A 25,199-nucleotide genomic window follows, 5' to 3' on the forward strand; every position below is an offset into this window, starting at 1 on the left:
CATAAATTGTTTGCTGGGCCGTCATCATCCCCCATATCTGCGGGCTCCTTGGTAATCAAGATGCAATCTGGGAATCGGCAGTGTCATTTGAAAGCTTGTGAGAAATGAATCTGGGATCCCATGCCAGACCCAGAACCAGACTCTGCATTATAACAAGATCTCCAGATGACACTTTCACAGGTATTGAGGAATGTGTGCTAGCTGAGAGATTCTCAAGCACTGCTGACATTGAAACATCCAAGGGAGTTAAAAAAAAAAAAAAACTGGAACTTTTATTTAATTGATCTAGGGAGTAGACTTGGCATCAGGATATTTAAAAGCCTTCTAGGTGTTTCTAAAGCCAAGTTTGAGAACTACTGGCTGGTAACAGCTGCTTTGTAAGATTAGTGTTTTGTTTTGTTTTTGGTAGGGTTAGGGTTTGTGGGGGAAACTAAAGTTCTGTGTCAGTTTGGAACAAACATAGGAAAAAACTAAAATATGTGAGCCATGAGAGAGATCAACAGATATAAGAAATCAGGGACTACAAGAGGTATTCCTGAAGCATTAGGGGATAGGTTATATGGGAAATTGAGTTTCTACTATATGTTGAATAGGGGATTAAGCAAATTCCTACTTAAACATTGCAAAAAGGATGACTCCAATAGCCTGGAGGGGTTAGAGACATGTAGGTGACTGATATCCAATTACAGACAGAATTGGCTCATGAGGGGGTACCTGGGTGGCTCAGTCAGTTAGGCATCTACCTTTGGCTCAGGTCATGATCTCAGGATCCTGGGATTGAGACCCATGTCAGGCTTTCTTCTCAGCAGAGAGACTGTTCTCCCCCTCTCCATGCATTCTCTCTCTCTGTCTGTCTCTCTCCCTCAAATAAATAAATAAAATCTTAAAAATTAGAAAAAAAAAAAGAATTGGCTCAGAAAGCTAATAAAATTCACAGTAGAACTTCAGAGGGTATCCACTCAGGTTATCCATAGAGCCACCTTAAAAAAAAAAATGATACATTCAGCCTTCTGGGATCTGTATTCGTCAAGCAAAGAAGGCTCAAGAGAGGGGGTTCCAAAAGCACCTTCCTAAAAATTCTTTATTTGCCTGCAAAATTAGTCAGTCCGGACCCTGGACTAGAGGGAATGAGTGACATATCAGTGGTACCCTACCACAGCATATCAAGGTTTGTATTTTCTTAAGCTCCATTCTCTTCTTCCCCCCAGATCACTGAAAACACATTGATTTCTAGGGAAATCCCTCCTGGGAGAAATGGCTGTTCTTGTACCTTGGGGCAGGTTGCTCAGAGTAGGTCTTAGGGATAGAATTTGGAAAAGTTAGAAAAGTCTTAGGGAGGAGGTCCTCCTAGTGAGACAACAGCCCGGACAAGCCAGTGAGTGCCATTCCATCTCCCCACCCATGGAGGTCCACTGCCAAGGAAGTCAGTTTTAGGTTGGGCCAGAGGGTTGAGAAGGGCCAAAGTCTATGGTGTCCACAGCCCAGGAGGGTGTTCTGCAGCTGGGGGTGAGAACCACATACGTGGGCTAGGGATGTACCATGCGTGCAGCTCTGAATGGATGTCTGGAGCTATGTTGTGTGTTTTTTTTTTTTTTAAGATTTTATTTATTTATTGGAGAGATAGAGAGCAGAGTGGAAGAGAGGGCACAGGGAGAGGCAGAGGGAGAGGGAGAAGAAGGGTCCCCACTGAGCAGGGTGCCTGATGCAAGGCTCGATCCCAGGACCCTGGGGTCATGACTTGAGTTGAAGGCAGCTGCTTAATCCACTGAGCTACCCAGGTGCCCCATATGTTGTGTCTTATATAACACTGAGACTATAGCCTCATTGGAAAAAAAATGGGAGTGGATTGATGTGAAACAATGAAAACAACAAATGGTTTGTTAATAACTCATTGGTAGGACAGAATAAATACATGCAAATTCTTTGACATTCTTCTTGACAAGGGTGGTCAATGTTCCCTCCTCTTGACTCTGGCTGGGCTTTGTGATTGCTTACCCAGTATTTAACAGAATGTGGTAGAATTGTGCCATTTCCAGACAGATCCAGGTCTTAAGGACTGGCAACTTAAAAAAAAATTGAGATATAATTGACATATAACATTGTGGAAATATACAATGTATTGGTTTGATACATGTATATATTGTAATATGACTACTACGGTATTTGACTTACATATCTTTCTCATATCACACACTTATAATTTCTTTTTTTGTGTTGGATCTGGTCTGTTAGCAACTTTAAAATTTATAATATAGTATTGTTGATTAGAATCACTATCTTGTACATTAGATCTCTAGAATTTATCCGTTATTTGCAAATTTGTACCCTTAAATAACATCTCCTCTGTTCCCCCACCCCCGACCCCTGGGAAGCATTCTACTCTCTGTTTTCGCAAGTTCAGTTTTTTAGATTCTGCATGTAAGAGATATCATCCAGTATTTGTCTTTCTCTGACTTAGTTAGCATAATGCCCTCAATGTCCACCCATATTGTTGGAAATGGCAGGTTTTCCTTCTTTCCCATGGCCGAGTAATATTCAGTTGTATATGTATCTCCTTAATTCATTCATCTATTGACAGACACTAAGGTTGTTTCCATACATTGGCTATTGTGAATAATGCTGCAATGAACATGGGTGTGCAGATCTCTCTTCAAGATACTGATTTCAGTACCCAGGAGTGGGATTGCTGGATCATATGGTAATTCCATTTTTAGTTTTTGAGGAACCTCCATACTGTTTTCCATATGGCTGTGCCATTTTACTTTCCCAGCAGCAGTGTAAAAGAGTTTCCTTTTCTCCACATTCACATCAACATTTGTTATCTCTTGTCTTTTTTGATAAAAGTGGACTGGTGGCTTTTATGTCATGTCTCCTGAAATATGTATTCTTGCACACCAGTCATCACATTGTGAGAAGTTCTAAGCAGCCTTGTGAAGAGGTCCGCGTGAAAAGGAATTAGGGCCCCACTGACAGTCCGGACAGCTGAGTTCCTAGCTGACGGCCAGCACCAACATGGCAGCCAAGTGAGTGGCCTCCTGGCAATGCATCCTGCAGCCATGTGAAACAGAATCAGCCATTGCAGCTGAGCCCTGCCCACAGCATAGGATTCTGAGTAAAATAAGCCACTAAGTTTTAGAGTGATTTGTGAAGCAGTAATAGATCAATGGAACAGAATTTAGGACCAGCAGTGAGGTGCTCCAGTGACTAAAGCATACAATGGGTGCCATTGCTTTGCGTTTGATGACAGGTGGAAGCTGAAAGGCTCTGGGGAGACTGTTAGTGAGGGCCAGGACAGCGAAGAAAGTGCTACTGACTAAATGACGTGTGTTTTGTAGGGGTGAGAAGTTTAGAAAAAGTGTTGCCTGAAGTAATGTGGTAAACTGGGAGACTTCAGAGGAATTTAGGGCATGCCTCGTACATCCTTGAAAAAACCAGAAGCCTCACAGGTGACACAAAGTAGAGCGGTCTGTCTTGAAAAGAACGTAGGTGTGTTTCTTTCCCTAATGGAATTGATTATATATTGAGAATGCAAAACTTTTTTTTTTTAAGATTTTATTTATTTGACTGAGAGAGATCACAAGTAGGCAGAGAGACAGGCAGAGAGAGGGGAAAGCAGGTTCCCTGCTGAACAGAGAGCCTGACGTGGGGCTCAATCCCAGGACCCTGAGACCATGACCTGAGCCGAAGGCAGAGGCTTAACCCACTGAGCCACCCAGGCGCCCCTTTAATGCAAAACATTTTTTTTTATAAACATATATTTTTATCCCCAGGAGTACAGGTCTGTGAATCACCAGGTTTACACACTTCACAGCACTCACCAAAACACATACCCTCCCCAATGTCCATAATACCACCCCCTTCTCCCAAACCCCCTCCCCCCAGCAACCCTCAGTTTGTTTTGTGAGATTAAGAGTCACTTATGGTTTGTCTCCCTCCCAATCCCATCTTCTTTCATTTATTCTTCTCGTACCCACTTAAGCCCCCATGTTGCATCACCACTTCCTCATATCAGGGAGATCATATGATAGTTGTCTTTCTCCGCTTGACTTATTTCGCTAAGCATGATACGCTCTAGTTCCATCCATGTTGTCGCAAATGGCAAGATTTCATTTCTTTTGATGGCTGAATAGTATTCCATTGTGTATATATACCACATCTTCTTGATCCATTCATCTGTGGATGGACATCTAGGTTCTTTCCATAGTTTGGCTATTGTGGACATTGCTGCTATAAACATTCGAGTACATGTGCCCCTTTGGATCACTACGTTTGTATCTTTAGGGTAAATACCCAATAGTGCAATTGCTGGGTCATAGGGCAGTTCTATTTTCAACATTTTGAGGAACCTCCATGCTGTTTTCCAGAGAGGTTGCACCAGCTTGCATTCCCACCAACAGTGTAGGACGGTTCCCCTTTCTCCGCATCCTCTCCAGCATCTGTCATTTCCTGACTTGTTGATTTTAGCCATTCTGACTGGTGTGAGGTGATATCTCATTGTGGTTTTGATTTGTATTTCCCTGATGCCGAGTGATATGGAGCACTTTTTCATGTGTCTGTTGGCCATCTGGATGTCTTCTTAATGCAAAACATTTTTAAAGGCATTGTAGTAGGTTGGACTGAAAGGGACAGAGAAGTAAAAAATAAAGAGAGGCCTTAATATATAAAATATTATATAACTATATATAACATATATAAAAATACAAAAATATATATAACATAAAATATTATATAAGCATATTTCTATAGGAAATATTATTATATAAGTGTAAAATACATTGTCTATAAAAATATATTTTAGTATATACAATATATAATATACAAAATAATAAAATATATATTATACATGATATACAGTATGATATGATATAAAATATAATTATATTTTAATATATAAATAAAGATATACATTAAATATTATTTATAGTTATAGATATTATATATCACTTATATGTAATATATTAAAATATATTTATGTGTGATTCAAATATATATTATATTATTACCATATATAATATTACTATAAGTAACAATATATATTACATATTACATACAAAAAAAATGATGGCCCCAGAGATTTGTACATCCTAACCCCAGAACTTGTGAATATGTTACCTTACATGACAGGAGGGCCTTGCAGATGTGATTTGGTTAAGGATCTTGAGGTCAGGTGATGATTCTGGATTACCCAGGTGGGCCCAGGTAATCATAAGGGTCTTTCTAAGTAGAAGAGGATGTCAGGAAGGTCAGAGTCAGAGTGATGCAGTGTTTAAAAGGATTCAGCTAGCCACTGCTGTCTTTGAAGATGGAGGGGAAACGTCTCCTAGAAGTTGGAAAAGGCAAGGAAACAGTTCTCCCCTAGAGCCTCCAGAAAGAGCCTGCCGACATCTTGATTTTGGCCCAGTGAGACCCATTTCCAGCCTCTGACTTCTGGAACTGGAGGACTACGTTTGAGCCGTTTGCTTTATGAAGTTTGTGTAAATTTTTTTACAGTAGCGCTAGAAAATGAACACAGACTTCCAGTTTTCCATGGGCCAGAAGCATGCTGAGAAAAGTTCCCTGCTGCAGATAGGGGCTGCAGGCTACTCCCTGTGGAAAAGAAAGGGAGGCTCGGAAACAGCCTCGGAGGGTGAGGCTGATGGCTCAGGGTGGAGCCTGCTCTTGGTGAGCCGGCCTTGCCCCTAATGAAGGAGGTGGCCATGTGGTCCCAGCTGGTCATGCAAACTGCTGTGAACCAGGGACTGCTGTGTATGTCTGGAGTCCCTCCTGAACAGGAAAATGTCTTGCGGTTGCTCTCTATCTGTTCACCACCACACGTTTGGTACCTGTGGGCAGATCACTTCTCTTTTTGGTTCACAGGTCTTTAGATTGGGAGAAACTTCATCCAAGAAGCCCTATCTATACCTGGACCTGATTTAGACTAGGGATGGGAAAAATTCTTCTGTGAAGGACCAGATAGTACATCTTTTTTGTTTAACAGGCCATCTAGTCTCTGTCCTGACTACCCAACGGTGCCATTGGAGCACAAAGGGAGTCTTCACAATGTGTAAATGTGTAGGCAGACCAGATCTGGCCTTTAGGCTATAGTTTACCTGATTGAGCTGATGAGGTTCTGGACATCAAGCTGATGCCTTAACTGGATGAGACTTTGGGAGCCCTTGGGTGGGCATAAGCGGATTTTGCGTAAGGGAGGACTAGAAATAAGGCAGACTATGACAGATGAAAAATAAAGACAAATTCTTTGATATTTTTCTCATTGAGAGATGGCATTTATGTGCAACCCTCTTGAATCAGTGCAGGTTCTGCGATAGATCAAGAGAATTATGACAGAAATGAAGTATTGCCAGTTTCTGGGTCCAGGCTTTGAAAGATTAGCAGACTATTCTTCCGCTCTTTGGGAGGCTGGGATACTTGTTCTTGAATACAGAGACCATTCTGTAAAGAGGCCTAAGCAGCCACAGTGTGGGTTATGTGAGCATTTGTGGCTCTGAACAACTGACTTAGGAACAGACCTGTGGGACACAGTCTATTCCTAACTCTGGCTTTATGTGCGCCTTTTAGCTGGGCCCAATGAGTAGTTGCAGCTCTGGGCCATGAGGCACAGAGGTGGTGCCAGGAATAGGACTGGGGACACAGGAGGTCCTTGCTGAGTGATTCTCATGATATACCTCCACAGAGTTGTGTGCCGCCCCCACTGGCCCCACAAAATCTTTCTTTAATTTACTAGTTAATTCACATAGCAACAACAGAAATAGAATGCAAAGTATTTTTGAAGGAATTGTAGAGGAAGTGCTTGTGGCGTTCAAGCATGATTAGGGGCAGGATGGGCCAAAAGGACTAATTTCTGCTAGTCCCAAGCTCGTTTCTCTCTGTGGGGCTAGGCGCTGGAGAAGACCAGAAGGCCCTTGTGCCCTCCAGAGCCAACTGACAATGATCTGTTTTCTCCTAGCTGTAATGCTAGGACAATGCCTTATCAACTGTGGGCTGATAACCACAGTAAGGCATAAAAATGAGTTGGAAAAAAATCAAAAAGAAATAGGACATATATCAGAATCCATTAAACATAGTGAGGGGGAATAATATATTATGAAATGTCTATTCTACCTTTAGCTCGCACATTCTTAGTAAAGCTTTCTTTCTTTCTTTTTCTTTCTTTTTTTTTTTTTTTTACTATTCAGGAATATTCTGCTTCTGTGTTTTAAGGAGCTGAAAATGGATTGGATGAGCGCTGTTGGGTTTTTTAAGACACATCGATGTTTTAGCATCATGTGGTGTGGAATTCAGATGTCCTGGCAAGATTTTACACCCTAGATCTTCCCTGTGAATTCGATAATCGCCCAAAGTAACTGAATCTCAGTGCTTTCAGAAAGAACTTGACATAAATCCATGACACCTTTCTATTTCTGCAGCCCCATTACCAGGACACAAACTCCTGCAGTGCTTCTAGAATATCTTATTTATTTTAAAGCATTTATTGGCTCATGAAAATTCATCTCCAGTAGCTTGTCTTGAAGAATTTCTCTTTAGGGATCTCAACTGCTGTAGTAACTGGGCATAGTTACTTATGCATTTTTACCAATCTGAAATGAAAATTTTAACTTAATATTCTATTAATAGTTATTATTTGAGAGTGGAACCTTTTTTTTTTTTTTTTTTTGCTCCCTCAGTCTCAAACAGTATAACACTTTCACACAGGCTAGATAAGGGACTGATTCTGCCACTCTGTGAGGCATTTGCCTTTAACAGTTAACTGCATCATTCTGTGACTAACTCCTGTTTTAACCAAGCTCACAAAATCATTGTTCTTATTTTGCATTTGTAGACACTCCGGGAATCTCCATTCACCTTACAAGGTGTCCTCACGGTTTGTTTCCTGCTCCTGGTGATAACTCTTCCATGCAAACAAGACATTTAAACGAAGGAAGAGAATTATTTGTAGCATGAATCAAATTTAAGATAATTGTTATTATGTCGGCTACAAAACAAGACACCAGTACCAAAATGGAGTCATTCATGCTAAGCCCCATGTCACAGAACCGAGGTTCAATTACAGTATCAGCTGTCCCTGAAATGGAATCCGGAAACCAGAGGTTAAAAAAGGGCAGGTCATTCAGGAATCACCTGATCTACTTGAGACACCTCTGCCATCACCTAAGGGAAGTAACCTTGCAATAAGCAATAATCAACCTGATTTTTTGCCAAGTTGAACAAAATTCTTATTTTGTTCTCTACAAACATTATAAACAAACATTTACATTAATCTTTACAAACATTATAAACAAAATCCTTATTTCTGCTCCCTTCTGCCTACTAAAGTCTTTCATTCTGCACAGCTCCTCAGAGCTCCTTTCTGCTAGATTGGATGCTCCTAATCTAGCTCCTATCTGCTAGATTGGATGCTGCTTGATTGAAATTTATTTCTGCTCAAATAAATTCTTAAAATTTTTTTAAAAAGATTTTTTCTTTCTTTCTTTCTTTTCTTTCCTTATTTATCAGAGAGCAAGAGAGAGCACAAGCAGGGGGAGAGGCAGAGTGGCAGGCAGAGGCAGAGAGAAGAAGCAGGCTGCCCACTGAGCAAGGAGCCCGGTGCGGGACTCCATTCCAAGACCCTGGTATCCTGACCTGAGTTGAAGGCAGGGGCTCAAATGACTGAGCCATCCAGGCATCCCAATTCTGAAAATTTTAACATGTTGATGATAGAGTTTTGTCCTCGCAGCTGTGAATGACTTGTGAATTAGATACCTTTCTAGTTTTATTTGAATTCTATACACCCTGTTCCCCATAAAGCAAACAACTTACGAAAAACAAATGTTTCATCTTAAGGAGGCCATAGGCCTTTATGACTTTACCCAGTCAAATTTTCATAATTTTTTTATATTACCTACATTTTAAAGAATGTTTCAAAATTCCAAAAAATTAATCCTGCAACAAGAAAAATAAGATATACGGATATAGTACGTTTCTTGTATTCAGTAACTAAAAATCTTAATATTTCACCAAAAAAGGGTTCATTAAGATGCAAATTATTTAAAACAATAATTTGCTGAAGTTACAAAGACCAAAAGTCCACTTTAGCTAGCTAAATTTAATTTTGTTCAACTATTTTGTATTTTTTGGAAATTTATTTTATTGATATTCCATCAGTCAGATTTGGTAGGTTAACATTACAAGCTGATTATAGATTTACACGTATGCGTGAACTCGGTTGCAAGGTAATTTCAAACTGGGATGCGTAAAGTTTGAAAGCACGATTCTAGGCTTGCAACAAAGGTCCTGCCTTCAGGTGCCACTGCGCTAAGTTCAGAGCTCCCACCCCAGATGGGGGGGATGTGGCCTGCGGAGGCTCGGCCTTTTGATGTAATTTGGTGCCGCAGCGCCCTCTGCTGGTCCCAGGGAGCACAGCTGACCTCTCAGCTCCAAGCTAGGGTGACCAAAGCTTTTTGATTTTTGATAAAAGTCTCAGATTGACAAGACAAATGTTTGTTTTGTTTGGGGAAAAATAAGAAACTAAGTTTATATTATTAAATTTTTTTGAGAAACTAGGTTTAAATCATAATTTAGGCAGTATACCAGAGAATTCCTCAGTTTGGATTTGCCCAACTGATAATTCTTTCCATTAGTCTAAACACCTTGTTTGTATGGAAAAATAATCAGAGAATCAGCAGTACCAAACGAACTACTCTAGCAGTTTACCATAATACATTCATTTCATTTTTCTTTTAAACTTTTTATTAGAAATAATGATACAGGAAAAGTAAAAAAAAAAGTACAGGTATTTATAAATATCATTCATCTAGGGGTGCCTGGGTGGCTCAGTGGGTTAAAGCCTCTGCCTTGGTCTCAGGTCATGTTCCCAGGGTCCTGGGATCGAGCCCCGCATCGGGCTTTCTGCTCAGGAGGGAGCCTGCTTCTCCCCTTTCTCTGCCTGCCTCTCTGCCTACTTATGATCTCTCTCTCTCTGTGTGTCAAATAAAAAATATGTATTCATTTAGCTTCCTCTAATGTTAGAAACTTAAATAACCATCATCTCTAGCCCAGAGAGGATGGTTACCATGAGTTCTTCGGGAGACTGGATGCCCCTCACCAACACATTTGCTCGTGGTCCCTTGGGTCATCCCGGGGTGGGTGATTAATGGGCAGCTGAGTCACAGGTGTGTCCCAACATTCTCTCCATCTCCCTGAGCAACAGCTCAAAGTGAGCTACTTATATATTTACAACGTCAGCACTCTGTGGCAATGACTAATTCATTGTAGGGTAGATTTCTAGAAGTGGAATAGATGGAGATGCTTCTAAGGTGCTGCTTAACATGTATGGGAAAAAAGCCCTAGGTGTGGTAGGCAGAGCACCTAACTTGAATTGTTATAGTGGAGGATTTATGGCTTTTTACCCGCTTTCCAGGCTGAAGGGAGATCACAGACCTGAAGCCCTTTGAGCCAAAGGCCAGGTCCCTTTAAAGAAGAATTTTGGTGTGTTACAGACTGAATTATGTCTCCCCACCTGCCCCCACTGCTTCACATGTTGAATCTCTAACTCTCAACGTGACTGTGTCTGGAGATGGGCCTTTAAAGGAGTGATTGAGGCTAAATGAGGTCATGATAGTGAGGTCCTAATCTAAATATGACTGTTGTCCCTATAAGAAGAGGAAGAGACAGCAGGGATGTGTGTGCAGAGAGGAAAGGCCACAAGACGGCACAGCAAGGAGAGAAGCCCCAGGAGAAACCAATGCTGCCAAAATCTTGATCTTGGACCGCCAGCTTCCAGAAATGTGGGAACAAGTTTTTGTTCTTTAAGCCACCCTGTATGTGGTATTTTGGCATGGCAGTCCAAGCAGACAAATACAGAGTGACAGGTAAATAGTAGGACTCTTCCCCCAAGCTTTACCCAGAGACACGTGTTGCCATTTATCAGAGGACCGTGTACTGGAAAGCGAGAAAGACTTTCCAAGGGCTTCAGATATTGGCTCCACACTGATGCCAATCCCCAGAGATGCCAAATGCTGCTGTAGTCCATCAAGCCAAGTAGAAGGTTATAAAAGTCAGGAGACAGATGGATTTTGGAGTTGAATCTGCCTGAAGGCTCAGCCTTAGATTATTTTCTCAGGTTTAGAATTTATCTAATTTAAATCAATAAATTTAGTGATTGGCAACATGCCCCATTTTCAGTTCCTTCTTATTAAGTTAGGGTTACTGTGGACAGAATGCAAAGGTGAAGCCCCTAGAAGTCTTCCTCACCCCTGCCAAGATAATAAGTCCCAAACCAAAAGCAATACATACCTGGAGGGATGACTAGAATTAGTGTCATCATCAAAGACTTGAAAGATGCAAGGGTATTAATTTCACATCCCATTTAATTTGCCTTGTTGGTTGGTACAAATACTGCATAGGTTGCAGAGAGTGCCAGGAAACCATCATAAACTTCAACTTGTAAAGCCAGTTGAGGCTGCAGATCTGCATATATTGTCCTCACTGGAGCAAATAAACACAGCCCAAGACCTAGTATATAGCTATTCACCTCGGAAATGTTTTTTAAACCCCATATCTATGAGCAAAGGTGACCAGAAACAATTTGCCTTCACATGCAAGACTGTGTTGCTTCATGTCTATATCAACTCTGCAATTCCTCATCGTCATAAATCTTAGGATCAACGTGCTGGTCCATTACATTGATGACACTATGCTAATTGAATCTGGTAAGCAAGAAGTAGCAAACACACTAGATGCCTTAGAAAGAGAAATGCTAGTGAGATGCATTCAGGGGTCTGCTATATTGATGAAATTTCTGGGGGTCTAGTAGTCTAAGCATCTCAGGAAATTGCCTAAAAAGTGATAGACCAGGATGCCTGGGTGGCTCAATCATTAAGCATCTGCCTTTGGCTTGGTTCAAGATCCCAGGGTCCTGGGATCAAGACCGGCATCAGGATCCCTGCCCGGTGGGAAGCCTGCTTCTCCCTCTCCCGCTGCTTGTGTTCCCTGTCTCGCTGTGTCTCTCTCTGTCAAATAAATAAATAAAATATTTTTTTAAAGACTTAATTTATTTATTTGTCAGAGAGAGAGAGAGAGAAAACACAAGCAGGCAGAGTGGCAGGCAGAGGCAGAGAGAGAAGCTGGCTCATGCTGAGCAAGGAGCCCGATGTGGGATTTGATCCCAGGATCCTGCGATCATGACCTGAGCCGAAGGCAGCAGCTTAACCAACTGAGCCACCCAGGCATCCCTAAATAAATAAAATCTTAAAAAAAAAAAAAAGCGATAGATTGTTGGACCTTAGATCTCCCAGCAGCGGGGAAAAAGGCATAGTGATTAATGAGCTTCTTTGGATTTTAGGGTTAACACATTCTTTGTCTGGGCATGCTGTTGTGTTGTGGTCCAAGTACCAAATAACCCATAAGGCTGCTAGTTTTGATGGGTCCTAGATCCAGAAAAGATTATGCTGAATATCCAGGTTGGGATATAAGCTTATTTGTCCCATGAACCTTAAGAATTAACAGACCCACTGGTTCTAGAAGTGTTTGTTGCAAATAGAGCTCTTACAAGCCCCAGGTGAAAAATGACGGGGAAAATCCCTGGGGTTTTGGAATAAGGCCGTGTCCTCTTCAGCCCTGCTGAAAATCAGCTCCAGAACTGCTATTTGTTTATTATAGAGTCTGAATTCTTAACCATGAGATATGAAATGATTTAAACTGCCCACCATGAGCTTGGAATGTCCTGATCTACCAAACCATAAGATTGGACAGGCACAGGAACAGTCTATTTTAAAAATAATGATGTAAAGGAGACCAGGCCCAAGCTTATCTGAAAGGCAAAAGTCAACATCATAAGTTGGTAGCTCAGACACCCATGGTACCTGCTTCTTTATAGCTTTTCCACCCATTTCTTAATTCATACCAAAGTCTCATGGGACGATGTAGAATGGAGGAGGAAAAGCGTAGGCCTGACTGGATGTATGTATGGATCTGCATAGTATGCTGGCCCCAGCTGGAAATAGATGGCTACTGCCATTTCACTGTAGCTCCTTCAGCTTGCCTTGAAAAATAATGATGAAGGGAAATCCTCCCATTGGGCAGAACTTGAGGTAGCATATTTGGTTATTCATTTCATGTTGGAGGAGATCTGTGAGGCAGGTCTACACTGATCTGTGGGGCAATGAGTTGGCTAGCTGGGCAGAAACTTGGAAGGAGAAAGATTAGGATATCGGCTACAAGGATGTGTAGAGAGTAGTATGCAGGTGAACCTCATAGAATGGGCACAGAATGGGGAATGTGAAGATATTTGTTTTCCAAACAAGGGCCTACCAAATGGCATCTAACTGCAGAGGAGGCTCTCAGTAAATGAGAGGTTGAAGTGTCCCAACCTGTGGATGCCAGTCTTCTCCAGTCCCTTGCCAGCTCAGTGGGTCCATGTACAAAGTGACCATGGTTGCAGATATGGAGATTATGCATGGACTCAGCTGCTTGATTTCCCCTCAACAAATCGATTTGGTTATTGCCTCTGAAGAGTGCTCAAACCATCATCAGCAGAGATCAGCAGAAAACCCCAACAACATTTCCTAATGCAACCAGCCAACTCCCTGGTGGCAGATTGTATTGGACTATTCCATTATGAAGAGGCCAACGCTTTTTTCTTGTAGAGATACATCTAAATTTTTGTATTGATTTATCTTCTCAACTCATAGTACTTCTGTCAGCAACACCATGGGCGGTGGACTTACTGCATGATGCCACAGGACGTCATTTTTAACTAAGGGTTCCATTTTTCAGTAAAGGCATTGTGGCTACAAGTTCACACGCATGTAATAATTCATTGGCTTTTCTACCTGAACCATTGTTGGCTTCACCATGTGCAGATGTCTTGATAAACTAGTGGAATGGTCTTTGGAAGAGTCACATGTGGTGCCAAGTAGAACACAACACTTTGAGAGAGGCTGTCTTATGAAAGCAGAATATTCTTTAAACTACTGCTTGATAAATATTACTGTCTTCCTCACGATGGGAATGCAGAGGTTCAAGAGCCAAAAGGTGGAGTGGGGAAGAGACCCTCTTACTCTTAAACTATATGGCATACTGTAGGAAATTCTTCTTCTTGTTACATGACCCTAAGCTCCATGGAAAGGAGGTTTTAGTACCCACGAATGCAATGCTTCCACTAGGGAATACAGTCAAGGATTGGAGGAATTGGAAGCTGCGATTGCCTTATAGCCATTTGGCCCCTCGTGTCATTGAATAAACAGGCAGAAAGGAATCAACTTACTGGGTGGGGTGTTTAATCCTGATTATTTAGGGAAAACTAGGTTGGTGCTACTTGATGGAGGTACACAGGACTGTGTCTGGAACCCAGGGGGTTCCCTGGAGAAGGTCTTATTACTCCCCTGCCTTGTACTTTCAGACTATGAAAAACTGTAACACCCTAAACCCTAAAAAGAGCACCGAGGACTCAGAGTCCATAGACAGAAAGGCTTGAATTACCCTCAAGGTGAAGAAGAGCATCCTGCTAAGGTACTCGTAGAAAGCAAGGGAAATATGGGATAGATGGTGGGAGAAGGCAGCCATGATTACTAAATTAGACCCCGTGAATAGCTACAGAATCAAGTAGTCTATCAGTTGACTTCTTAACTGTTTCCTCCCCACTCCTGTAGAAGCAACCTTACAGGAGCAACAGTGGGAATGGCTTTTAAAAACTTTCAGTTGGGGGTATGATCACATAGACCTAACTTGTGGTGATTCAGAAGCTGCTGTCTTTTTATATTTCACTTGGGATAGGGACCTCAGATTTCAGACTCATGGAGTAAGAGCATGGACTGAGGGGCAAAAGGCTTAGCCTATGCTGGATGACTTCCACCACCATTGCCTTCACAATTCACTGGAAGGAAATTGGAAGGTGGGAAGAGAGAGAAGTCAGGTGACCCTCTGGGGTCACCCCAAGCTGTTTTTCTTGAGGTAGGTCATGGCTTCTATTACGTTGCCCTCTCCACAAAGCTCTCTCTCTGTGTGGGTTCTGGTAACTGTTTCCTCTTCTTGTCCATTCGGGCCCATTATCCTACTGTTACTAGCCCCAGGGTTCAGCATTATCTATGCCTTGGGATTTCCCTATACTCTGCCCACATCTTTATAAATAACCCCTTTATTACATTTGCCTCAAACTGCCAAATTTTGAATGTGTCATATATTTCTTGTTAGGACCTGATGGGCATAGCATGACTCTCAAGTTCACCCAAGCAGACTTGAAAGACTTTGATGTGGGAGAGATATTCTCTTTCTTGCAAAGATGTTAATGTCTGAACATGTAGTTCTGATTCTCACAGAAAATTATCTTACAGACATGAGGCAACCTGGCCTTATGTACTGAATGCCAGTTCAGAAGAGAAGCTCAATGTTGATCCTTGCTGCCATTATGGAATTACGAGATCAGTGGTTCTGATCACATATCACTTCTGGACTTCCAAGTATGTGATCTAATGAATATTTTGAGCACTTTGAATGGGAGTTTTCCAGCTTTTGAAGCTAAACTTGACTGATAGATTCTTGTAAGTAGGATTGATGAGTCAAAGGGCACATATATTTAGATTTATAATAGCTCCTGCAAAATTGCTTCCCACAGAGACTGTGCTGATTCACACATCCATTCATATAGTCAGTGAATCTGTTTCCTCACCACCATTGCCTACCAGCTTTTTAATTTGTGCCTTCCTGATGGGTGGAAATGGAATTTCATTGTTGCTTTGATTTGCATTTTGCTAATTACTGGTATGGTTAACTATAATTACTTCTCTATTTGTTGGACATTTATATTTTCTTCTCAGAAATGCTTTTTACATTTATTGTTTATTTTTCTATAAAATTACTTGCATTTTTTAAGCTAGTGGGAACTACTTAAAAACTTTGAATGTTAGGTATTAGCTTGTTAGATATGTTGTAAATATTTTCTCACAGGTGCCTTATCTTTTAACTTTCACCCATGGTTTTTTTTTTGTGCAAGTTTGTTCAAAATTCTAAAATTTTGATGATGTTCAGTTTATCATCTTTTCTTTCATGGCTTTTGCATTTTTTGTGATATGGCTCATTGGGCTAAAAGTTCTCTGTCATTAGCTTTTTATCCAGGAATTTCAAACTTTAGGGATTTAACCTAAGCTTTTCCTTAAATGTTTTACTATGAGCTGTCCGATAGAGGCTTTAGCTGTTTGTTTTTATTTTTTGGTTGCACACAAGTGTACAATTTTGTCAACAGATGTTTTAAATTTACAGAAAGGTACCTTGATGTTGGTCCTGTATAGTTGAATTCTTTTGTCTTAATGCCTTTAATGGTTCTTTTATTTCTGCCATTTTGGTGAGGAGTTTGGGGGTTATTTTTGTTAAGCTATCTTTCATTTTCACATGGGGAGGAAGCTATTAAATAGCATGTTGGCCCACAACCCAAAGTGTGGGTTTTCATGGGGGACCCAGCTTCGGGAAAGAAATGAGGATGGGTCAGCCCACAGGGAAGGGGGTTTTAGACATTGAGCTTGAGCTGCTTAGAGGCGCTGAGGTTTGGGCAAGTTCAACTACATCATCATACCCACATTTGGTAGAGGCAGTTCTGTAGAGGTCATACTGGGAATTTCCTTGGCATTGTCCCACTTTCCCCAATCTACTTGAGTACAAATGGCCCAGGCTGTTTTCTGTGGTCTGTGGTGCACACTGTGTTGCCCCATTAGTTCAGTCGAGGTGATGGCATTTCTCTTCCAGTAGCAAAGCCCAGGCTAGATTAGTTGTAGGTAGCCCCTGATAGGATATAAGGTGCAGTGGCTTTGGTCCTTTTAGGAGCCACATTGGAGCTGGTGAGCACTAGAGCAGAGAGCCTTGGATTGGGGAATTAGGAGTTACAGATTCTAAACCCAGCTTGACTATGAATTTGATTCTGTGTATTTTTCAACTGTGGGGGTCAGACAACATCTACTACTTCATGGTTCCTTCTGCTTTCATTCCTTGTGAATGTCAGCTTGGCTATATGAATACATTGTTATGGATATTGTGCCTCTATGAACAGGTTCTAGAGATTCTAGTCTTGGTGAATGACCAAGCTCTCTCTCCCTTCTTGGTTTCCATTGATGTTCCCTCCACTTACCAAGATCATGAGCATGTTAAATGAGCAAAATAGAAGGACTTGATACCAAACAAGCATGGATGATAATATCTTAGAGCTTAAAAATTGGAATCTGGACTTCATGATCTCTTAAAATTATTTTCATGTCTAGGATCTTTTTGGGTTTATGAGTACTTACCTGAACTCAATTCAAGCCACACTTAATGGTGTGCATAATTTTCACTTTGTATGTGACAATAGAACATTAATAGAAAGAATCTGACAAACTGGGTTATGTTTACATAGCAGAATCATATTCCTTACTTTTTGTAACTGGCATAAATATTGATAGTCCTCTCAAATATAGCTAGGATATCATGTATCCCTTCTACTCTAAGACTAAACTTCTGGTCCATTTCTTTACTAGATATGGCATCTCTGCTCCTCAATTATCCACCCCAGTGGTTCAGTTCTTCCCTCTCATCACCATCACCCCTCTTCTAATTTCTCTGATACTCATTCACAGTAAACTTTAAACTGGGGACTTCAGAATGGATACTGATTGCTGGCAATTCTGGAAATTACTGGATGCTCTGAATATTGGGAAGTGAGGGAAAGGTCAGGATTAAGTGGAATAAGAGGCTGAAGCTGAAAGGGACACATGTCATCATAAGACATAGGTTTTTGCAACCTTCTTCTGCACATGGAAAAATCAAGCTATACCCAAAGGCTTTGGCATCAGTGAAAATACAGCTCTCTGGGTTGTGTCCCTTGGGTCCTCTGAGCATCTCTTGGGCTGATGCCTCCTCTCTGCATTTGTGTTCATGCACCGAACAGACTATACTTTCTATTCAGAGGTCTGAGCATCAGTTTGGCAGAGAGTTCCCTCCTGAGGTCTGGGCATCAGTTCTACAAGGTCCTTCCTTTGATCTCCTAGCTTCTTTTGTTTCCTCTTGTTTCTTTCCTGCACTTGTTAATATCAGGGATACTTCAGCACCTTCTTGTTACTCTTTAGCCTTCTAACATATTTTGTAACCAGTGCCCTTTGTTTGAAATTCCTTGTGTGGGTTCTTCCCACACTAGATTCTGATTGAAACAGAAGCCTAAGGAATTTGGGGGCCAGATGGTAGGACCCTTTAGATGTCATTTTTTTGGTGAACTTCCCAAGAAAGGAGGTATGTTGACTGATATATAATTGGGAAGCTCTTTGGTTGCACAGAGGGGGACCTAAGAGAGGTGACACTGGCTGAGCCTGGCTTCGAACACAGTGTGTCCAAATTCATTATCACACTCTCTCCGACTGGCTTTGAACACAGTGTGTCCAAATTCATTATCACTCTCTCTCCCGTAGTAACAGATGAACTGGAGGGCAAAAGTGATGGGATTGAGGGCTCAAAGGAAAGGACCATGTGCCTCCAAGGTCAACAAGGAGATGGGGGTGAAAAGTATGAGAGGATGAGCAAGGAGACTTTCAGGGGTGGGAAGAGGGGCTCATGGAGGTGCTTGCCTAGAAGGTTCTGTCTTAACCCTTGCCTCCCACCCCCCAGCTAGGCAGGTAAATATAAAATTGTTTCCAGTCTTTTGAAATTCTCCTTAGTCAAGTTAGCTTCTGCCTCAGAAAATTTTTGTGCTTGACCTCAGTGGATGGAGGGTGGGAGTATAATAAACATGGTCCCCCGTCCCCAAAAGTAGTAATAACTGTTACCATTCATTGTAAACCTACAAATGCATTATGCATATTGCATATGCATATGCAAATGCAAATGGCATCACTAGACCAGAGGGTAGAGGATAAGTTGGGATCTGGGGCTCAGGTTTTAGGGAGATCATTGCTGACCATATTAGTCCTCAGGCAGTTCTGGAGTCCACTGCATTTTGGAGGTACCAGGGACCTCGGTTAAGGGTACACTGCTCAGTGTCTGTGGCTTCTCAAGGCGGGTAGAGGTGCTAAAAGAGTACAATAGGGGAGCTTTCAGCCTAGCTCTCTTTTCAGGGGTGGCCTGAGGTGGTTCAGGCATGGTTGGATGGCCAAGAATGCCATGTGGACCCTGCCTGAAGCCCACAGCTAATTTTGCAATCACAGGGCTCCTTTAGTAAAACTGTAGAGGGCAAGCTTGCCTGCCCCAGCAGATGGACTTCTTTTGTGAAGGGCCTGGCATTTCCAATTGTAGTGACAAGGTAGGATAACTGGGTTCTGGGGAAGTCCCTCAGTGTCCCCTTGCTGAGAAACCTGGGGACTGTCATCAACTCTATTTCCCCATGGGCGTGGATTGGGGCGTGGATTGGTACAGCTCAATGCTGATGCTATGATTTTGCCATCTGAGACACCCAAGATTTTCTGACATACAATTGCCACGCCCCACATAGTGGCACCTCCTTTGTTCTACCAAATAAATGGCAGTCTCTGTCAGAGCCCTTTACTGCTCTTGGGAGCTGTTGGAGCTGTGATTCAGTTCCCTGAACTATTGATAAAGGTCCAGCAAGTCCTCCAACTTTTTAGCCTTCCCTCTCTTCTGTGCTTTAGGGCTCAGGGAAGAGATGGGGCTATGCCAGGCCCTGTGACTTGTCCAGTGCCTGTCTAGCTGCTTCTCACTTTCTCACTTCCCAGGGAGTTGCGAGGATCCTAACAGAGCTGCCCTGCCCCGGGCAGAAGCAGATGTCAATGGGGGAAGGAGGAGGAGATGCATGCAGACAACTTAAGGTCAAAAGTCATGCCTTAGAACTTCTAGGAAGATCTGGTCACTGCCTGGATCTTTGGGTGGAGGAAGTTCTGCCCGAGGTTTTCTCGCTGTTGCTACCTTGAAGTTTTGTCTCAGGAGGTGGCTCAGATTTTCTGAGTAGGGCTCTGCGTCAGGCCAGGCTTCCCAACTCCTTGTACAGAATGAGGATCTCCATAGCTAGTGTCCTAGAAAGGTCTTGGAAATATCTCCTGATGCTCATATCTACTATCACTGCCCCCGCAGGTGTTGAGACAACCCCACTATGACATGCATTCGAGGAATCCCTATTTCTGGAGAACCCTTAACAGCAGGTGATGTTGAGTTGGGGCTCTGGAGGCCTGGGACACCTGCACTCACTCCTGTCTCTTCTGGATCTCCTGGCTGCGCCAGCATTTTCTGACCCTCTTTGTGTATAGCTCTTACCACCCAGTGCTCTCCAGTTTCCTGTGGACAGTGAGCAGTGCTTATCCTCTGCTCTAGCTCCAGACCCAGCACCAAGACGAGCACAGAAGAGGCATCAGAGGGAGTAGCTGGGACTCAGCACACATGTCCTATGGGACATTTTACCCTGTTAGACTAGTTGCAGTCCTGGCCCTCCTCACCGCAACCCATAGCTTTCCCAGAAAGAAAGGCTGAGCTGAGGGTCATGTGAATGCTGTCAATTTTGGTGTGTAAACCCTGGACCTTCCTTCCCGAAGGGCCTAGCATCTAGCAAAATGGCCTAATTATAATGGTTCTCCATTATTCTTCTCTCTTTAAACTGCAGTGAGTCAACCTCATACTGGGGAGGTATCCGACTTGAATCAGCAGGTGTGGGTCCTTCAGGGTCAGACCATTGTGACAGTTCCACGGAGTAACAGTGTGATCCCAGGTGAGTGGTCATCCCACGGCTGCTGCCTTGGAGGCAAGGGAAGGGTCACAGTGCATCTGGGATGCTGGCACTGGCCTTTTGTGAAAGGGTGGCCTGACAGCAGGGCCCATGTGGAAGGAGGAGAATTTCGCAGCTGCCTGGGAAGCCGTGTCAGGGAGAAATTTGTCTGGACCAGGGTATAGAAAGCAGAGAGGGTAGAAGTCTCTTTGCAGGGCAGGAGAGCTGCTCTCAGTGACTGACGGCCTCTCCCATGGAAGAGGAGTATCTTCTCCTGCCTGACTTCAAAGTGTCTTAAAAGTATTAAATGAGTGGGTACAGGAAGGCATTTCAACAGTACGTTAGGCAAAACTTGCTAATGAGTGGAACTCTTCAAGGATCAGAGGGTTTGCTTGGAGTTGGAACTTCCCACCTCTAGATGTTTAAGCAGAGGTGTGACAATCTCTAGGGCAGGGTCTGCCATCTGCTTAACTCTGTGTGCTTGCTGCATTTCCGAGGGCTGTGACTGGTATGTGGTATGAATGAATGAATGAATGAATGAATGAGTGAATGAATGAATGAATACAGTAGTTGGCTATTTGGTGGACCTGGGGTAGCAGGGATGATACTTCTAAGTTTTTTTCCTGCCACACCTGAAAGATGCTGACCTTGTCCTGACTTCGGAGGAAACTGACACCATCTCTGCTCTTATCTTTATTAGTAACTGTCACTATTGTCCCATGCAAGTATCCAGAATCACTCGAGCAAGGCAGAGGCGTTCCCATTTACTTGGGAATAGAGAATCCAGAAATGTGTCTGTCTTGTGAGGACATTGAAGGGCAGCCCACCTTGCAACTGAAGGTAAGTATGAAAAATGACGTTTTTTTTTAAAAAAGGGCCAATTTCTTTTAAAAGATGTTTATTTGGTAATCTAATTTTAGAATTAAAAAATAAACACTCTCCAATTCTTAAACATAGTTACAATTCCTAGATATTTTTGAGTCCTGTGCATGCAACTGAGTTATCCTGCCCCTCGCTAGTTGAGGGTGTTTGTCCTTCTTGAATTTTGAGATATTCTCAACCATTATGTCAAGTAAACTTCATTCTGCCTTCTATTTCTTTTTGGAATTCCTATGCCTTAGTCATTGGAACTTCTAGATCCTCTTTAATATCTCGTCTAAATTTCCATACTTTCTATCCTTTCATTGTTTTTGTTTTTTGCTTGTTGCATCCTGGGAGAATTTCTTGGTTCCATCTTCCAAGTCATGATTCCATTTTAAGCTCATCCTGTCTGCTAAGTCATTTTCCCCTTGCCATTTTCTGAAATTTCAATCTTTACTCTTGTTCCTTAAACTTCAGTTCCATAACTTATTAAATTCAGTTCAATTTAGTTTAACCCCATCCGATTCAGTCCAGCAAATATGAGAGTTCTTACTGGCCTCCAGCTCTGTTGTGGCCATCTGACACACGTGGAGGCCCAGAATGGCAGAGAGCCCTGTCCTCACAGGGCGTGGATTCTAGCAGGAGGAGAGAAATGGTAGACAATAAGTATCATGATGGGTAAGTCGGTGATGTCTTTAAGGGTGTTATGTCCCCTAGGAAAGCAGGAGAGAGAGGCTGGTAGTGCTAGACCCAGGTGGAGTTGGGCTGCCATAGAAAATAGTGCAGCAGGCATGCTAAGATTTTAGCAGACAATAGAAGGCAACAAGTGAGTTAGCCAGCAGCATGTGGGGAGAGCAAGGATTAGTGGAGAAAACAGTGTGTCAGCAGTGAATTAGGGAGGACGAATTCGGAGAGACAAACGTAGCTCATAAAGGGCCTTGCTGGCATTTGTAAGGACTTTGCCTTTCAATCTGAGTGAAATGGGGGAATTATTAGAATGTTTTTAATAGAAGAGTGACATGAGTGGACACAGGTTTTAAAATAATTATTTTGGCTGCCAGTTGAAAGCAGACTGTGGTGGGGGGCAAAGGTAAAAGTCTTGTGGGGGACTTTTAGGTGATCGAGGTGAGATCTGATGAATTAGGGGATAGCAGTGGAGGTGGGAGGTAGGTAGCCAGTTAGATTCTGAAAGTATTTAATTTGAGCCAGTAAGATTTACCGACAGAATGAATGTGGAGTGTGCTGAAGGAGGACTGACAAACACATTTTCAGCTACGTCTTGTCTAGTAAGCTGCCCTTCTATTGTGGTTTTGTCTTCAGATAAATTAATAATTGACCACTGCCTTCTGCCATGCATGGGTCCTTAGGGACCTTGGTAACAGCAGTGTTTCTGCAGCACTGGAGGTGGAAATCCTGGATGGAGGGGGTCTAAGAGAGGGATAGGAAGGGAAAAATCCAGGACAGCATATATAGACAACTATTACAGCGAGGTTTCTGCATAGGGGAGCTGGGAGGGTGGCGGGCATTCCAAACAGTTATTTTTTAAGATGGTGGAATGACAGCAAATATGCTACTGGGATTGATGGACAGGAAGACAAAATGATGACTTGCTAGAGAAGCAGCCATAAACTGGGGAGGGCAGAGGGGACCTATAGCCCAGTGCTTTCCAGGCTGTACGTTGGAAGGGAGGAGGACGATGTACTGGAGTTTGAAATGAGAAAGTGTCTTTTTATTTAATGAACACATCTCTTTTGAATTTCTCTGTGTTGAGGAATGCAATGATGAACTAGTCTAGCAGTGGTGATATGCCTGAGAGTTAAATATACTAAGTTCAAATGATAATTAGAACTAGTGAAGAAAATAAGATAGGGAGGGGCTTTGAATGTGGCTGAGTTACAGACCATTCTGTGTAGTAGCTCTCTGGAGGTATTTGTGCATGTGTAGTTTAGTTAGAAATATTTATTTTACTTAAATACATGGTATATAAATATACAAAATAAACTTCTATATGTGATATAGAAGGCATTTTCTGATTGCTCTATTTACTTTGTTGTTGTTGTTGTTTTTAATGCAAATCCTCTAGTTTTTTAGAGACTCTTGTGTCTATTTCATGGCAGTGACCTCTCTCACATGTTGGCAGTTGGTCAAAGACGAATGCAAACTTGGGTTAGCGCAGTGGTGTCTGCAGGGCGGCAGCCCTCATTGCTGCAGCTTTGGTAGGAGAGGTCCTTGGTTTACTGCTGCAAATCTGCATGTCCTTCCTTTTCCTCTGCTTGGCCTCTTGTGTGAGGAGAGTCCCAACTCATTGTTGGAGTGTGCCACTTGTTCACTAACCTGTTCCTTATGTCTTTTCTCCTCTGTTTGTGGATCTGAGGCTGGGGACTGGGAAGGTGAGATTGTGTGCTCCCTCTGCTGTTCCCAACCCGTTTTAAAAGAGGGATAAGGCTTTCTCATACTTTGGAACATTTACTGTTTGTGTACAAGTAACTTTGAACGACTCACACTGTCTCTGCTTCTTCTGCCGGGTGTTCTCTATCATATTTCAGGAGGAGAAGATCTTGCGTCTGTACAATGAAGTGGAGCCCGTGGATCCCTTCCTCTTCTACCGCTTAGAGATTTACAGTACTTCTACCTTTGAGTCTGTGGCCTTCCCTGGCTGGTTCATTGCCTCCTCTGACAAAGGCCACCCCATCTTCCTCACTTCACACCAGGGGGAAAATAATGTTAACTTCAATTTAAGTATCAATGCTTGAACTCAGGCTGGAGGGGATATCTTGGTCAGAACTATTTGTATTAAATTTTGTAGTTACCAGCATGCTTTCCTCTATACTGTCTCTGTGTCATTTCACATCAATGCTCAGAGGTGGGCAGGACCCTGTTATCACCGTATTTTATGAATGACTTCATGACAACTGAGGCATAGAATGTGGGCTCAGACATAGAAGGGAGGGGTGATGAAAGGTTCTCCTCTCAGGCTGAAGCTGTTCATCCCACAGCCATCCCACAGTGTGAGTATGAGGATGTTTGGACCCAAAGACATTAGGGCATTCCCTGGGGGTGGATATGGAGAAGGTTGGAGCTCATGAATCTTACCCAGAATTGGGTAACTAGCACGGAACTGATTGTTTTTTGTTTTGTTTTGTTTTGTTTCCTTTCCTATTTGGATTACATTTTCCATATAGTTTGTATATTGCTAGTATATCTCAAGTTGTATTATGTATGCTGTTAAGGGTTAAAGAACTTTTAAAGATAAAGATTTTTAATAATAATTAAATTACTTTTTCCCAATTTTAATATGTAAACATAAAGCCAAATATAAACTTCATGTGTTTATACAATAAGAAAGCTAAAACTTAAGATATAAAATGAAAGATCAATGAGGTAGAAACCAGAGATTCAGTAGAACGTATCAATGAAACTAGAAGCTGGTTTTTTGAAAGAATCAATAAGATCGATAAACCATTGGCCACACTAATCCAAAAGAAAAGAGAGAAAGCCCAAATTCATAAAATTATGAATGAAAAGGGAGAGATCACAACTAACACCAAGGAAGTGGAAACAATCATCAAAAGTTATTATCAACAGTTATATGCCAATAAGCTAAGCAACCTAGGTGAAATGGATGCATTCCTGGAAAACTATAAACTCCCAAAATTGAACCAGGAAGAAATTGACAACCTGAATAGACTGATATCTAATA

At 42.2% G+C, this 25,199-nt stretch overlaps 1 protein-coding gene across 2 annotated transcripts in view; it reads left to right on the forward strand.

Moving 5' to 3' along the window:
• LOC132022476 (interleukin-36 gamma-like) overlaps positions 1-24,360 on the forward strand; it is a 162,380-nt gene extending 138,020 nt beyond the window's left edge. For both annotated transcript variants that reach the window (XM_059407725.1, XM_059407727.1), the window contains 3 exons: positions 20,537-20,641; positions 21,339-21,478; positions 24,046-24,360. In XM_059407725.1, the coding sequence (XP_059263708.1) occupies positions 20,537-20,641; positions 21,339-21,478; positions 24,046-24,252 (452 nt within the window). In that variant the 3' untranslated portion in view covers positions 24,253-24,360. The remainder of the gene's footprint in view (positions 1-20,536; positions 20,642-21,338; positions 21,479-24,045) is intronic.
• Positions 24,361-25,199: the final 839 nt, after the last annotated feature.

Source organism: Mustela nigripes, chromosome 7 (assembly GCF_022355385.1).
Source record: "Mustela nigripes isolate SB6536 chromosome 7, MUSNIG.SB6536, whole genome shotgun sequence".
NCBI classification, from domain to species: Eukaryota; Metazoa; Chordata; class Mammalia; order Carnivora; family Mustelidae; genus Mustela; species Mustela nigripes.